Source organism: Ursus americanus, chromosome 1, assembly GCF_024610735.1.
Source record: "Ursus americanus isolate L20-20 chromosome 1, mUrsAme1.1.p, whole genome shotgun sequence".
NCBI classification, from domain to species: Eukaryota; Metazoa; Chordata; class Mammalia; order Carnivora; family Ursidae; genus Ursus; species Ursus americanus.
The window spans coordinates 70,082,698-70,100,373 of record NC_142127.1 but is presented as its reverse complement, the minus strand read 5'-3'; the positions used below and the strand labels follow the sequence as shown (position 1 = coordinate 70,100,373).

Below are 17,676 nucleotides of genomic sequence, written 5' to 3'. Positions count from 1 at the left end.
TTAATATAGTATATTACATTAATTGCTTTTCATGTTAAAGCTTGCATTCCTTTCGCTTTGTCACTATAATCATTTTTGTATGTTGCTGGATTTGATTTCCTAATATTTTAAGAATTTTCAAGTCTATATTAATGAATGATATGGATCTGTACTTTTGTCCAGCTTTAGGTCTCAAAATGAGTTGGGGAATGTTTTTACCTCCTTTGTTTTCTGAATGGGTTTAGGTAGCATTAGTATTATTTCCTCCTTCTTTGATAGAACTTTTTTTTAAGTAGGCTCCATGCCTCCATGGTGAGCATGGAGACCAATGTGGGGCTTGAACTCAAAACCCTGAGATCAAGACCTGAACTGAGAATAAGGGTTGGATGCTTAACCAGCTGAGCTACCCAGGGGTCCCTGGATAGCTCTTTTTGAAGCCATCTGGACCTGAAGTTTTCTTTTTGGGATTATTAACTACTAATCCAATTAGTTAACTTGATATCTATCTATTCAGATTTTCTCTCTTCTTGAGTCATGTTTTGTATTTTTGCTTTTTAGGAATCTCTTTTGGCTTAAGTTGTCTAATTTGCTGGTGTAAAGTTCAGATAATTTCCTTATTTTCAGCCATTTTACTCATTTTCTCCTTTAGCATCTGGTGACTACAAGACCAAAGCCTTTTCTAGGGATCTCCTAGGTGGATTGGTTGCTTTCTTGCATGAGTTATGGGCTATGGTGTTTTCGACCTCGCTTTATCTGTCCTCTCTCTTCTTTTCATGTTCCAGAAATTTGTTGAAGTATCTCCTCAGCTGATGACCCTCTAGTCTCTTTACAATCATTGGTTAAAATTACTACCGTGTTCACAAGGAAACTTGAAAAAAGGATGTTTTTGCTACCATCTTGACTCAAAAGCACGATTGATTTAATAAAGAGAAAAATCAATATAGTTTTTTCATTTTCAGGAAGTAAGGCACACTGTATTTTTTCTTCAGTGAGGTAGAGTGTCTCCTATACTGATTTATTTCTGAAAGGATATTGTCCTGCTGGAAAGAGCATGGCAGTTTGGAAGCACATATGGATGGGCAAATTCTTATTTTTTGTACTTAATTAACTACATGACAAAGGGGAAGTTACTGAATCTGGCATTCAGTTTCTCATCTGTGAAGTGGGAATAATTCTGTCTCCTCTAACAATAGGTGTGAGGATTGGAGATAAATGTATGTGAAACTGTTGAGGAAGGGCCTAGCTAGGTGATCAATAAAAAAAGTGTTTATCATTATTGTTTCCAGCAGGCAGAATCTTTGCCTGTAGCCACAGAACAATTGAATCCTAGAGTTTTAAAGCTGAAAGGATCTTCACGATGACCGCAAAAACTTGTGCAGCTGCCCCCACAGCCCCCAACCTTTTCCCTCCTCCCCTACCCTGACCTTGCAGCCCTCTTTTAGGCAGGTGTTACTCACACAGAGGATGAAGCTTGTTAGGTTCTCTGGGTTCAGCAAGGTAAATAACACGAGCATTTCTGCCGTTAAAAACCCCCAACAACCCAGTTCTAAGGGTCATACACTGCAGGGTGGCAGAATCTGCACATTAGTAAGGCTTTACAATCAAAACAACGAGAAGACTACTTTCGTAGTTGGAATAATCAACTCTTCTCACTCCAGCTACAGAATACCTTGAAGATCTTCCACCGCTCCTTTTATATCTATATCCCCTCATTTGAGAAATGTTTATTGAGCACCTACTATGTATTGATGAATTAAACTGAGACATTACCTGAGATACTGCATTGGCTCTTTTCCCTGTTCCATGTAATTAAAAAGAGTGATTGTAAAGTTCACAAAATATTTGATTCCTGGGTTTGCAAAAGACCAAATAATTTAGAAGGTGCATGCTGGAACCTATCTTAGGAAGGTATCTCAGGTATTCAATAAACCTCCAGTCTTCCCTCACTGGACGGTATGTGGGAGGGACTGTTTTATTATACAGCGTCACTGACCTGTATCCATCCCAGATGGAGTCGGGATCCAGAGCATCATATATTCGGTGATAAAGAAGTTAAAGCTATGCCAGAACAACTTATTTTTCATGAAGGTGTGACCTATGTCCTTCTCCACAGTGGTGCCTCAGAAGTCACAAAATGTGGCCTGTAGAAGCGCCTGGGTGGCTCAGTCAGTTAAGCATCTGCCTTCAGCTCAGGTCATGATCCTAGGGTCCTGGGATCGATCTTGCATTGGGCTCCCTGTTCAGCGGGAGCCTGCTTCTCCCTCTGCCTGCTGCTCCCCCTGCTTGTGCTCTCCCCCCCCCTCAAATAAGTGGAGTCTTTTAAAAAAATAAAGAAACGTGATTTTTTAAAAATGTGGCTTGTATCTTGTATAGTTTGAATTGAATTACAGCTATCAACATTGTCCATTTATGGACAGTTAGCCAATAATAAATACATAGGAACATATAAACTATGTTACTCTTTGCTAGCTTATACTGGATATATGATCTTCAAGAATGTATCTGTCTTTGGCAAAACTACATTTAAAATCTTTTCCATCAGTGCTCTTTTAAATCCCTTATTTATAAATAACCATACATATTTTAGCAATAATGCAAGAACACTCCTATAACATTTCCAAGAAGTGAAAGCTTGAGTTTGGATCAATGAGGAAGAATGAGTAAAGCTCATCCAGAAGAGTGTAGCACCTGCTGGATTCCATCTTGCAAATTGCTTCCAATAGAACTGTCTCTTTGTGAATAAAGAGAGCATTCTAGGCATATGGTATCAAATATGTGTATATGTACTATTAAATGTTCAACAATTCATTTTTTCTTAAGGTTTAGTAGAAGACCGTCCTGATGTTTTGACAGTAGACCCTTAAACAACATAAGGGTTAGGGGCACTGACCCCCGCCACAGTTGAAAATTCACATATAGCTTTTGACTCTCCAAAAATTTAATAGCCTGCTGTTGACCAGAAGCTTTATCAATAATCAGTCATTTTACACATATATTTGTTATATGTAGTATATACTGTACTTTTACAATAAAGTAAGCTAAAGAAAATATTTAGAAAATCATAAAATACATTTACAGCACTGTACTGTGAAAAAGTGTATGTGAACTCACTTCAAACTTGAGTTGTTCCAGGGTCAACTGTGTATCCATTGAGGTATATTCTAACTGCCCTTCATGTACAATTGAATAGTGTGTTTATCATTTTCGTAGGCAACAAGATGCCGTGTTAGACTCAGCGAGCCCTGATGAAAGCACGTTTCCAAAACTGACCACTTCTGCAATAGAGAAAGACGTCTTGGTAATGGGCTGTCTCTTTTGTCAGTACACTTGAATGTAAAGGAAGCACTTGAAGATACTTCTAAACTTTTGAGATTATTCTGTGCTCCTCTCTCGTGGAACTCGGTGGACATAGGAGTAAACGTGGAGTTCCGTGAGATTGCTCTATTGGGTGAACGGGAGAAATCATCCTCTCCCTTGCCATCTAAGATCACAATGAGAGTTTCATTTACCTGTTCCCTTTGTTAGAATGAGCCTCAGTCTTGTAAAGCTTTTAAATGTCTTTATTCTTCTATGAGAAACTATCTTAGTTATGTAATGTACACTTTACTTTAAAAATATAATTATTCTAGTATTTCAAATATGGAAGAATTTTTTAAAATGTAAATATCAAAGGCTCTAACATTGCTAATTTGAAAGTATTTTGAAAAAAATAATTGGATGTTTAAAATTTTTCTAATTGACTTAAAAATTTATGAAAATATATCAAAGTTAAATGTGTGTTAGAGAAATACTATCATGTCTTAAATATTTCATGTACACATTTAACAGTAGCTGTAAAATTATAATATGGACTATTGGCCAATTGGAAATTTTCTAAATCCTGTCATAGATTTCTGAGCTTAATGTGTAGGGATACTGATTCACTTGCAACTTATAAGATCGACTTGATTATCAATAATAAAAAGACAAAAACTAATTTTCCACATTCTCATGCATTTATAAAACACTAATTTCTGCTTCAGCATGGGTTCTTCTTAGTACACCATATATTTGGTAATATAACTTGATATTTTACATTGTAGTTATGAATTACAATAAGAGCTTTAATTTTCATGAAATATCCTATGTTTTTTTAATTTAGGAGATCTCAAATAATGCCTCCACAAATTACACAAAGTACTTATGATTTGTAAATACTTTGTTTTCCTAAAACTTTGATTTTGCTTAGTAGTTTTATCTTTGATGAATACACTTCTTTCATTATAGGACTAAACCCATCTATATTTCTCAATCTTCTTTATGCAGAGATATTACTATTATATTCATCATGGAATTGATACAGACCATGTAGCCCCAATGGAAGATTCTTGGCTGGAACATGTACTGAATTTAGTCCCCCAACATCTGAAAGTCCTCACCAACAGCATACTTGCCTTGTCTGATGAAATGAGAGAAGATTATCTTCTTAGTGTAAAAAAATCCATAGGTAAATCGGTATTTTCACTTTCTAATTTGAATGTGTCTTATTAATTGAAAGTTAATACCTATACTTGAAACTATTATATTTATTATGCTGCTTTTCCCATTGCTATTTCATTGCTTAAGATCTCAGGCAAGTTTCATTAATAAAGTACAGTAAAAAATTTAAAACTCCATCTTTTTTTTTTGTAGGGCTATATCACTCAGTAAAGGACAGAACTGAAGAAATTCTAAAATTTAATTATTTAAAACATTAATATTATTGGTAACATAAATTAGAAGGTGATTAATTAAAAATCGTTGTTATGGACCAGGGATTGGCAAACTACAGCTTGCAGGTCGAATCTGGCTCCCTGCCTGTTTTTGTAAAGAAATTTTATCGGACTACAGACTTACGCATTCATTTGCACATGGTTTGTGGCTGCTTTTGGTCTATAAGAGCAGAGATGAGTAGTTGTGACAGAGACCTTGTAGCTCATAAAGGGAAGATATTTATACTCAAGCCCTTTACATAAAAAGACTGCTGGCATAGACCACTGGATTCTAAGACTGACTAATCATCAGAATCATTTTTCACACACTGGTTTCTGAATCCATCTGAGTTAAAATCTCTGGAGGCAGGATCTTCGAATCTATGCTTAAAAAAAAAAGTTCTCCAATTAATTGGGATTGCAAAACTGATATAATTGATGGTGTGTTCGAAGCTGAAGAAATCCTCATGTTTTAGAGTTGTCTGGGGACCTTTTGGTAGGAGAGAGTCTATTGTTTTTAAGACTCTTATTTGAGTGTCCTGGTAATGTAAAAATAAAAAGTCAAATCTTTGCTCCCAAGGAGTTCATTGTTGAAACGAGGAAGATGGACAAAACACTAATTAGGAACTAGAGCAGTAGGCTCGGTAAGGAGGGAAACAGAGGCCATGCTGTAAGCGAGAGACACTCATGCCTGGCTTGGTAGAAGGAACTCTGGAGGTGCCCGAACCATCCTGAAACACAAACCGAACATGAGGGAGCGCTCACACCAAGAAAATGGTGTGGACTGTGGCAGACACGCGTGAAAGGCTCTCCGGGCTTGCAAGCAGCCGTGATGGCCAAAGCATAGGGTGCATTTGGGAGGGGACAGAATTGAAGGGCCGCCTTTGTCTTTTTAAAGCATTCAAAGTGTTTTTTTGTTTGTTTTCGTTTTTTGTTTTTTAGATTTTATTTATCTGAGAGAGAAAGAGATCACGAGCAGGTGAAGGGGTAGAGGGAGAAGCAGACAACCCGCTGAGCAGGGATCCTGATGTAGGACTTGATCCCAGGACCCTGGGATCATGACCTGAGCCGAAGGCAGATGCTTAACCGACCGAGCCACCCATGTGCCCTAAAGCATTGAAAGTTAAAACAGAGTCACCTAAGGATTTTAAGCAGAGGGGTGTTAACACATATGCATTTTAGAAAGAGCATCTTAAAAGACAGGCAGGAAAATTAGAATTAACTGAGTTAATGAGCACAGAAGATAGAAGCAGAAGTAGCTCCTTTTACTGATTTTATAACAGGATTATGTTTTTATGCAACTTAGAACAAAGCAATCCGTAAGTTTCCTCAGTGAAAGGAAACTACTATGATTCTGTATTGTTGGCCTTCAATGAAAACTACTTTTGGTAGAATAGCTATGCAGGAAAATGTAATTTTGAAACCAATTATTACTTTCAAATGAAATAATAGGGATCTGTTGTTAAGAGAGGGAACATATACTCTCAAAGATACAGACATAGGTTTTCTCATAAATATTTTTGTCATATATGTACAAATTGCTCCATTATTTTAAATAACATAAATAATTGATTTTAGTGGAATTAGTTTTGCAATTGCTTGGAAATATGCCATAATTAATATAAGGATATTTATCAGAACTTTTCAATTTTCTTTTAGTTGATTTTGTTTTGAAAGATCCTAGGGAAAAAGAAGAAGATAAAAAACCAGATGAAATTCTACCCCATCGTGCTGAGTAAGTGATCAAGTTTCTCTAAGAATATTGATTATATAACTGTTCCTGTGAATGTGTATATATTTATACACTGGTTATATTTCTCATATATATGTTTATAACTTATATACTTCATATATACAACTGATTATTCTTATTATGCTTATGTATTTAAGCCCTAATGTGTTCTATTTACAAATCCATCGGTAGGTGGGTAGACAGACAGACAGATGGGATAACTGTGTGGTTAAAATATAAGTACCCTCGTGGAAGAACCTGATATAGAACTTTGTGTTTCCATGGTGACTAGCACAGACTTCAGGTATAATAGGGATATAAGAGTTTGATGGCAGTTGAAATGCACAAAATCATATAGAGAATATTTTGCGATTATTACATAGATTAAAATATAGGACACAACAGAAAACCACTACATTTGCTATATATTTTCCCTAAGTAATTAACATTTAGGAATAAGTCTCTTAACTAGGTTGAAGAGTAGAACTTATATTTTTATAATTTAGTAAATAATTCAGTTTTGCTTCTTTCGTATTATTTAAAAGTGCCTCAGATTGTTTTCCTTTAGCAGCAAGAAAAACTTATGCACTCATTCCCAACGTATCTTATGTGGAGAACAGCTTTTTTTCCTGAGAAGAGACAAAAATCATCTTTTGTAATTGTAAAGATGGTATGACTACAACTGAAAAACTGAGTTAAGCTTACTATATAATAAAACAAGATTAAGTGTTTAAAACCAGTGAGAATAAAAAAATTGTAGACATAAAATGTAAATATTTAAATATACTGGATGATGAAAATGGCATATCTTTAATATATTAAGGATGATTATTCAAGTGATAGGAGTTACAGAATAAATGTCTTCAAATAAGGACGTTAGCGTTGGTGATCAACTAACAGAGGTTAAGTTGAAGGGGATTATCACAGGCAGGCTGGACTATAGTCTTAAAATGTTTTTAAAAAAACCAGAAAAATTGAAACATTTTGTGTTTTGAAATTCTTTCAAGCTGTATATGAAAAAAAGCTGCCTACTGATTCTGTTTGATCATTATGAGTTATTAGTGAACTTGATCAAGTACTTAAAAGAAAAATAGTTACCTTATGATTCAAGTTACCTTATGATTCAAGTCCAGGTTGGGTGTAGAGATTACTTAGATAAATAAAATTTAAAAAAAGATTCAGAGGTGCCTGGTTGGCTCAGTCAGTTGAGCGTCTGCCTTCAGCTCAGGTCATGATCTCAGGGTCCTGGGATGGAGCCCTGTGTGGGGCTCCCTGATCAATGGGGAGTCTGCCTCTCCCTTTCCCACTGCCCCCCCCCCCCGATTGTGAGCACTCTCTCTCTCTTTCTCTCAAATAAATAAATCTTAAAAAAATTCAAGTGCAATTTCATATGTGTTAATTATTTTAAAATTATATGGCTTAGACCATAGAAAGTATGGCCTTTATGTAACTTAATACATAATTATGTGTTTTGTTAATACTGTAAGGGGTACATAATACTTTTTATTAAAATGAAACCATTGTTGGTGTGCCTGGGTGGCTCAGTGGGTTAAGCAACCCACTCTAGATTTCAGCTCTGGTCAGGATCTCAGGGTTGTGAGACTGAGTCCCAAGTCAGGCTCTGTGCTGGGCATGGAGCCTGCTTAAGGTTCTCTCTCTCCCTCTGCCCCTCCTTCCCCACTCTCTCTCTCTAAAGAAAAAGAAAAAAAGAATATTACTCAAAAAGTATGCTATAACAATAGTTTCTTCTGATTTTTAAAGATAGCTGATTATTTTTTCTTTGTTTTCAGAATGGAAGTTCTCCCAAAACCTTGGAGGAAATCTTTCTTAGCTGCAAGCAATTATATTAAGGATCACTTGAATACATTGAACCCCACAATGTCGTCTGTTGTAGATTTATGGCACAGTACTTTTAAGTGAGTATTTCTGGCCTTATTGAGCTTCTTTTTAAAAGGGTGATAAAAGCTATTTTGTTACACCTTAATAATTTCTTTTACTATTTTAACTGGAAATAAAAAAAATAACTATACACTTACCATCAGTATTCAAACACAGCTTTAAATCAGCACTGTAGAAGTAGAGTAAAATACGAACATTGCCTTTGACCTCTAACCCAATCCTGCCCCCCCCCCCCGCCCCCAATCCCATACCTCATTACCACACAGACTGAGGGGTAATCACAGTTAAGGGGCTGAACTGTCATGCTTTGTTTTAAATCCCACAGACCATTAGCTGCTACAATCATCTAGATGGTGTAGCAACCTAGTAAATATTGCCTACCTGAATGGCATGAGTTAAAGCTCCTGGGTGACAGCTGGAGGTTATGCATCACCTCCTAGACATGGTCACGGAGGGGATGGTGCAGCCACAGGTAGCAAGTGCTTGGCACAGCTGGATGTGGATGCTGGTGGGTGCCGTGGAGCTGACATGCCTACTCCTCAGGCTGAGGACAGTTGGTCTCACAGTTTAGAAGCTCCTGCTTCATGCCCCCCACCCCTGCACAGCTCCTTCCAAGGCACTGGGGGGCATCCTAGCAACATGCACCTGTGGACACAGGTTTTATAAAATATGCAAAAGTAATACAAATGTATATTATTTTTCTTACATAAGGCCTCCTTCAGGAACCTCAAAACCTGGATCAGTCCCGCCTTGTGATAGAGGAGGCAACTTGTCTCCCAGATGGTCTTCCCCACCCCCACCCCAACCTTTTCAGCCGCCACAGCTGCAGACCCAGTGACAAGTGGCCCTCTCTCTGGGTCTCCTGATTTCTTTTTTTTTTTTTCGTTTTTTATTTTTAATAATTTTTACTTTGTTATATTAGTCACCATACAGTACATCCCCAGTTTTTGATGCAATGTCGGGTCTCCTGATTTCTACTGCATGTATTGTTCTGCGGTCAGGAGGGCACAGCAAGTGAGCACATTTTTCTGCCTCCCAAAACCAGCAAAAGGAAAGCTGCTGTCTTTAAAACTGTGCTAAGAGCTGTGGCCGTTGCGGAAGGCAGCTGTTGTCCCCACGCTGGGAAACCCTGGGACATGCACTAGGGGCACATCCCCGACCAACTTCTCTGAACTCCTTCCTGAGTGAGGGTCGTCAGCATGCCTCTTCTAGTCCAACCCCCGAACCCCGACATCCACTCCAGTAAGCCAAGCTCCTTGCCTGGGCTCTGCCACCATCTGATTATAGGCTCTCTGTTCACCCCTTGTCCTTCCTGGCACTCCTGGTTTCCCACAGGCAAAATGACTTGTGTTGTCCCAGGTCCCTTGGCTCCCTCATTCTGTCCCTGTATGCCTTTTTTAAAACAAATTTTAATTAAATATGCAGCTACATATGTAACTTTATATAAACATGTAAATGTGATCATATATACTTTTTAGGTCCAGTCTTTACTTTGCCTGACTTCCACCAGTCTTTCTTTTCCTCGTCTCTGCCCTCCTTTCCACCAGCTCAGCCGAAGACCCATGATAACCATCTACTGGGATATCTTTCCTTATTTGTCTTTGTGCTCATATTATCAATCACATGTGTGTATCCACACAACATGCACACATATCCATCGCACAAACATGGCTTCTGGTGGTCAGACTGCATACTGTTCAAAAGAACGTCGTTCAGCTTTCCATTGAATAATGTGGATTTCTTTGCATGAATCTGGCTTTTGGAATAGGAAGAGGCTATCTCCTTGCCCATGTTTTCTCATTTCTTTTCTTTAGGCTATCCCTCTCCTGACAAGACCCATGATTTAACTTTGCATGCAGTCATGAGGTCATACTATATTGTATCACTTTCACAAAGGAGTTGTTTGCTTCTATATCCATTCACAGATGGAACTGCCAGGACACACTGCGCTGGAGGCTGGGGGATGAGGCTGCAGTGCCTGGTATTGTGAATAAAGGGCTAGACATTGTTGGACCGTGTCAGGAGGCAAGAGAAGGAGGAGGAAGGGGAAGAAAAAGGGAACAAAGTTGAGATAAAAAAAAAACAAAAAACAAAAAACAGTAAACCATGGATGTGTCCAAACTCCCCCTGCTTGTGTTCCCTCTCTCACTGGCTGTCTCTATCTCTGTCAAATAAATAAATCTTTAAAAAACAAAAAGTCATGAGGGACACAAACCATGAGAGACTCTGGACCCTGGGAAACAAACTGAGGGTTACAGAAGGGAGGGGGGTGATGGGGTAACTGGGTGATGGGTATTAAGGAGAGCACGGTTTGTGATGAGCACTGGGTGTTACATGCAGCTAATGAATCATTGAACACTGCATGAAAAACTAATGATGTACTATATGCTGACTAACTGAACATAATAAAAAAAAAAAGTCAAAACCAGACAGGATCAAAAAATTTTGATACAGTAGGTCTTAATTAGGTGTGAGAATTCCCCTACCCCATGGCTCCCTAAAATGCAAGATTGCTTTCTTTTCATAGTGGGTGTAATTTTTGTTTCAGGAGTAGCAGGCCTTCTAAGCTATGCGCTTTACCTCTTTTCCTGTTGTAATTGTTTCAATTCGAAAGCAAAAATCAGTCTAAATTATCCATCAAATCCCAGTTATTTCAACTCTGTTTTACTTCACAGTAACATTTCATAATCTTATATAGTGTTCTTATCAAATTTAATTACATTAATTATTTAAAAATTCTTTAAAAAAATCTCATGTTCTTATTTAATTTTACTAAACGCAAATTTTAATGATAAAACTTAGGAATATCCTATTTTTGAGGAGATCAGTAAGCAAAAATATTAAATGCAAAAAAGTCTCCTGCCTTAATTGTTCATTTTTTGTGTCTTGCAGAAGATTACGTTTGGTTGACGTAGAAGAATTTCAGAATCGCCAGGATGCATTAGAGCTGTCGATATTTCAGACCATGGTCATGAAACACATGGAATCTGCTAAAGAGACGCTACTTAAAATGTAAAGTTCTGAAATTTCATGGGGGGGAAACACAAATTTAAAAATGCTATTGGTGGGGAACTATATTTTTAACTGCATTTAAAAAATCCCATTTTAACAAGTTGGTAATTACTTCTGTTCAAGAATTAAATCTAGTGTCTTTAACTGAATTGGTCTGTCCTGTCTATCCAGACATTCTACACAGCATAGATGCGCAGGAACCAAAATGATTATAGTGTTTTGGGGTTTTTTTTTCCCCTCCATGTCTGCTTTCTACTTCTGCTCTGAGAGCGGGGTTGAATACCATGGGGGGAATGATCATCAGCTAATCCAACTGCTAGATATTGGACATCGATTAACACGTTTAAGGCACTGTACCTCTTTCATTTTGGTTTTGGATGGGGGATGAAGGATGGTTTAAAGCATGAATTGATGGGGGAAATACATTCTTTAAAGGCGTTTACAATCCCATTGAGAGGTTAGACTTATCAAATGATAATTAAACATCTTGGATTGACCCTTAAAAATGGAATAGTCACATATGATAATTACTGATGTAGGTGCCAGACACTATGCTCCGAAACAATACAGCAAAATGTCTCTATCATGGGTTAAGTTATTATAAATAGGATGTTAACATTAGCTCAAATTGCAGATAACAAAGTACATGAAACTCCAGCATGGTTTCGTGATTTCCAGAAGTTACTTAGAGATATATCTTCATAGTTTAAGACGGAATCTTTATTTTTTCTTCTTCTCCAATATGTTAGAATAAATTCTTTGTCTGACATTACTTGAAAGAACTTTAGAATTTTTTTTAATATTAGTATTAGTTAACCTAAACAAATAGATGAGAGGTATAGAATGAAACCCCGTAGTTAATTACAGAGAAGAAAATGACCTTTTTAGGGCATAATATAAATAAATTTTCTTGATCTGTAACTTCAGGGTTATACCCCAGGAATACATTCCTGTTGTAAATTTTGGTAAACTGGATGTCAAAGTACAGAGCAGAGTACAAACCTTTCCTGAAAACTTTTAGGGAGAGTTGTAGATTGATTTGCTGTAGCTCTTGATGCTTCCCAACTGATTCTAAGGGAAGAACACTCTGACCGTACTTTTTAAATAGCGAACCAGAAAGCGCTCATCATGGCAAAAAGGCAGAACACCCGCTTACCACGACGGAGAAACAGCAGATGATTATGATATGTACCCCAAACCCAAATATCTTCTCTCAGTCCTCATTCTCTCCTTCTATTCAGCATTTGCCTGCCTTCTGGAAGTCTGTTTTTCTAGGTTCCTCTGCCTCTGTTTCTTTATTTAATCTGTTTTGTTTTTCTAGCTGTGCTTGTCTTACTATCCCCAAGAGCAGGGTGTTTGCTCTCAGGTGTTTGCTCTTGTTTGTGTTCTTTAAATTCTTGACAATGTCTTGATTTCGTCTGCCTTATCTGTCTCAAGATCTTGTTTTTGGAGCTCTAGGCCCTTATGACTAATTTTATACTGTACGTCTCCAGTTGAATGTCATGTCAGCATCTGAGTATCAGCATCTCCTTAACGGTGTTTATTCCTTCTTCCAAACCTGCAGCTCTTCCTGTTCTGGACCATCTCCAGGCCAAGTTGAATCCTTTGTGACTTTTTCTGTTTGTTACTTATCATCCGCATCTTTACCAGCCCTAGCCTGCCTCCGGCCACAATCAGTGTATTGGTAACTGTTTTTTAAAATTGAAGTATAATTCACTTACCACAAAATCACCGTTTGCTTGTGTACATTTCAGTGGCTTATAATATATTCACAAGGTTTTGCAATAATCACCACTAATTCCATCACCCCCAAAAGAAACCCTTTATCTGTTATCAGTCACTCCCCATTTCCCCTCCCACGTGCCCTGACAATCACTAATACACTTTCTGTCCCCGTTCTGAACATTGGACAGTGGAATGATATAATATGTATCCATTTATGTCTGGCTTCTTATACTAAGCATGATGTTTTCAAGGTTCATCCATGTTCTAGCATATATCAATACTTTATTCCTTCTCATGGCCAAATAATATTTCATCATATGGATCTAACACATTTTGTTTATCCATTCATCGGTAGATGGACATTTGTGTTGTCGCTATTTTTTGCCTATTAGGAATAATGCTGCTATGAACATTTGTATGTTTTCAGTTCTCTTGGGTATATACCTAGGAGTAGAATTGCTGGGTTATATAATAACTCTTTGTTTAACTTTTTGAGGAACTGTCACAGTGTTTTCTAAAGGGTCTGTAAGATTTTACGTTCCTACCAACAATGTATGAGGATTCCAATTTCTCTACATCCTTGTCAACATTTGTTATTGTCCATCTTTCTGATTATATATAGTCATCCTAGTAGATGTGAACTTCTATCTTATTGTGGTTTTGATTTGACTAATTATGTTGAGCATCTTTTCAAATGCTTATTTTCCATGTATTTATCTTGTTTGGGTAAATGTCTATTCAGATCATTGCTTACTTTGTATTGAGTGACCTGTCTTTTTATTGTTGAATTGTAAGAGTTCTTTATATATTCTGGATACTAAAATCTCAGTTACATGATTTATAAATATTTTTCCCATTATGTGGTTGATGCTTTCATTTTCTTGATAGGCACAAATTTGAGGCACTTTTTTTTTTTTTTAAAGTCATGGAGTCCAGCACGACACTTGGACTCATGACCCTGGGATCAAGACTTGAGCTGGGATCAAGACTTGAGCTGAGATCAAGAGTTGGATGCTTGATTGACTGAGCCACCCAGGCAGTCTGAGGCACAACTATTTTTAATTTTGATAAAGTCTAATTATTTTTTTGTATATTGATCTAATATCCTGAAACCTTCCTAACTTATTAACACCAATAGTTTTTTCGTGTGGGACCTTTATATCTTTTTTTATATAAGATTGTGTTATCTGCAAATAGAGATAGTTCTACTTCTTCATTTCTTATCTGCATTTTTTTTTTCTTGTCCTTGCCTAATCGCTTTGGTTGGAATCTCCAGTACAGTGTTGAAAAGAAGTGGCAAGGGTGGACATCCTTGTTTTGTTCCTGATGTTAGGGGAAGGCTTTCAGTCTTTCAGCATTTAGTTAGCTGTATAGTTTCCCTTTATCAGGTTGAGGAATTTCCCTTTCATTCTTAGTTTCTTGATTGGCAAAATCTGCACTATTGTATGATAAAAACAATTTTTTTTTTTGCAGCTGAAATCATAATGGGTTTTTCTACTTTATTAATATTTACATTTGTTTTGATATACTGAACTAGTCTATCATTCCTGAGATAAATCCCACTTGGCCATGGGGTATGATACTTTTTATATGCTGCTGGATTCAGTTTGCTAGTACCTTGTTGAGGATTTTTGTGTGTACATACATAAGGAACATTGGCCTATAGTTTTCTTTTTCTTGTGATATCTTTGTCTGGTTTTGGTATGATCATACTGGCCTCATAGAACGAGTTAGGAAGCATTCCTTTCTCTTGCCCACCCCCCTTTTGGGCAGAGTTTGTGAAGGATTGGTGTTAATTCTTCTTTAAATGTTCTATACAACCTACTAGTGAAGGCATCTTTTCCTGGGTCCTGGTCTCTCTATTTTTTGGAAAATTTTCTGATTACTAGCTCAGACTGTTATTATAGCTCTATTCATCTTTTCTATTTCTTTTTGAGTCAGTTGTGGTAGTTTATATCTTTCTAGGAATTTGCTAGATTAGTTTGTTGGCTTATAATTGTTTATTAAAGTCCCTTGTAATTTTTAAAAAATTTCTATAAGGTGAATGTTAATATCCTTTTTCTCATTCCTAATTTTAACAATTTGAGTCTTCTTTCTTTTTTATCTTGGTCAGTCTAGCTACAGGTTTGTCAATTTTGCTGATCTTTTAAAAAACCAAATTTTGGTTCTGTTGATTTCTCAATTTTTTTAATCTCTATTTTTTTCCCCGCTCAAATCTGTATTTCTTCCTTTCTCCTTATTTTGAGTTCAGTTTGCTCTTTTTCCAGTTTCTAGTGGAATTGTAAGTTATTGAGTTAAGATCTTTGTAATTTTTAATTAAGTTGTTGACAGCTGTAAATTTCCCTCTGGTCACTGCTTTTTTTGTGTTCTGTGAGTTTTGGTAAATGATGTTTTCATTTTCATTCATCTCAAATTATTTTTGGACTTCCCTTGTGATTTCCTTTTTGACTGGCTGTTTAGGACTGTGTTGTTTAATTTCTATGTACTTATAAATTGCTAGAGTGTCCTTCTACTGATTTGTGATTTTTTATAATTTCAATCCTTTTATATTTTTTTAGACTTAGGACCACCAACTACTCTTGATCTTCTCTCAGAATCCTCTTCCATGTGTACCCTTTTCTCTTTATTCCCACTGCAACTACCCTTGGCAGGCTCTCTTAGCCTCCCATGTAGCCTTCAAACCACTGCCAGGAGAATCTTAACCCCTAATTCAGTGCTTCCCTTTTATTGATAAAATAAGTCACCATTTCTTAACCTGCCTTTTAAGGTTTTCTGCAACCTGGACCTAACTTATCTCTTCCATTCTGAGGTCTGAAAAGACTTTCACCTTGGGCCATGCCTAGAGAAATAGTCATGTTAAATTAAACAGGACATAACTTCTATGACTAGTCTGTAACAGTTAAGTATTCAGTGGGTAAAGTCTCTTTGTTTCCCTTTTTAACCAATTATTGATTTTTAAAATAGTTACTCCTTATTTGTTTTCATCTGTGGGATGGGAATTCTAGGAAAATTTGAAAGTTGTGTAGTTGCTTCCCTCTTAAACTCTGTGACTCTTAGCTTTACCATCTTTGCACACATAATTATATCAAATTGTATCAGAGGTTAAGGAAATTAAACAGAACAAAAACTTCTTGAATACCATCAGGAAAATACCGTGATTAACACTATTTACAGTATTTGATGCAGCTCATTACTGGAGAAGCCTCCCTTCTGTCCTTCAGTACCCAGTTCAAATGACCCTTCTTCTATGAAATCTCTGTTGTTACTTCTTAAAAAATGATCTCTTCCTTCCGAATACCTCTGACACTTTATCCTCTTATAATTCCTTCCTTTTATAATATAATTTTGTCTTTTCCTCCCTCCTTTAGCCTATAAGTGCTTTGAAGACTGAGTAATATTTTGTACCAAGTGTTTGTATATAATAGGGAGCCCTGTAAATATCTTTGGGATAATGACTGAATAAATTTTAAAACATTTTCTTTATATGTCCTTTTTCCAGCTCTTGAGCCCCAAACTTATTCCCTCTCTTGTCTGAACTACTGGAAGTTTCTCAGTCCCCTTTCTTAATCTATCATTGCCCTTCTCTACTTAGTATTTGTTACTTGCCCTCTTTCTGTTGCTTCAACAATGACCCCTTCCTGCAGAAATATCTGCCATGGCTACATTTTAGAGTGAGGCCATCCCAACGTCTTGTGTTCAGCTCCCAAGTTCTGCAAAAATCCTCACAGACTTCCCCACCACCACTTATTTCTTCCTATTTTCTAGGAAGAAATCTCTCTATTATCTCTTTTATAGACAATGAAATGATTAGGTAAATTAGCCCCATTTACACACCTATTTTTCTTAGTATGCTACTTCTACTTCAGATCCTTTCCTCATGGTCCTTCTCATTTCCATCTTTCAATAAAATTGCCATCTTCATTATAAAACCCTTCTCTGTTACTTAAACGGAAAATTATATCTCAATCCTTTGACTTCAAGACTGTTTTTCTGCTATGACACATTGCCTTCATTATTATAAGAGATAAGGGGTGATGTCATATCTTTTTATATTTCCCATGACACTTTTGCTAGCACATAGACACTAAACACGTATTTGTTAAAGAAATGAATACATCTATTTAAAATTTAGATCTTTCTTGAAGCATTCAGGCAACTCCTGAAAGGATGTGGACTCTGTTTTTTAAAAATCCATTATGTCTTATGAAAGAGGTATCAGTATTCCTAAATTTTGTAGTATTGTTTTATAAATGGAAAACTTGACTTATGTATCCACATGTGAATTTACTGTTATACTTTAATTACAGGGATACATACACATTTGAAACTTTTTTTTTAAATCAGTCATTCTTTCAGGATTTTACATTAAGGGGAATAAGAAAATAATATACTTGATTTTATTAATTTGTCTTATTTTCAAGTCGTCGTGAAACATAATAGCATAAAGTACCAAGTGGGTTGAACCAAGTAAGCTCTGTCTTGGTTTAATCAGCTATTTACATTTTAGCTTTAAATTAACAAATCCATTCCTTCAGGAACGTTTTGGAGACTGGTGAGTAGTATTTTGTAATATCCAATAAATTTTTATTCAAAAAGTAC

At 36.5% G+C, this 17,676-nt stretch overlaps 1 protein-coding gene across 1 annotated transcript in view; it reads left to right on the top strand.

Moving 5' to 3' along the window:
- Positions 1–17,676, top strand: part of DNAH7 (dynein axonemal heavy chain 7) — a 252,588-nt gene that overhangs the window by 21,051 nt on the left and 213,861 nt on the right. The window contains exons 6-10 of the mRNA XM_087854980.1: positions 3,190–3,277; positions 4,285–4,465; positions 6,369–6,444; positions 8,232–8,357; positions 11,233–11,352. Of these exons, the coding sequence (XP_087711106.1) occupies positions 3,190–3,277; positions 4,285–4,465; positions 6,369–6,444; positions 8,232–8,357; positions 11,233–11,352 (591 nt within the window). The remainder of the gene's footprint in view (positions 1–3,189; positions 3,278–4,284; positions 4,466–6,368; positions 6,445–8,231; positions 8,358–11,232; positions 11,353–17,676) is intronic.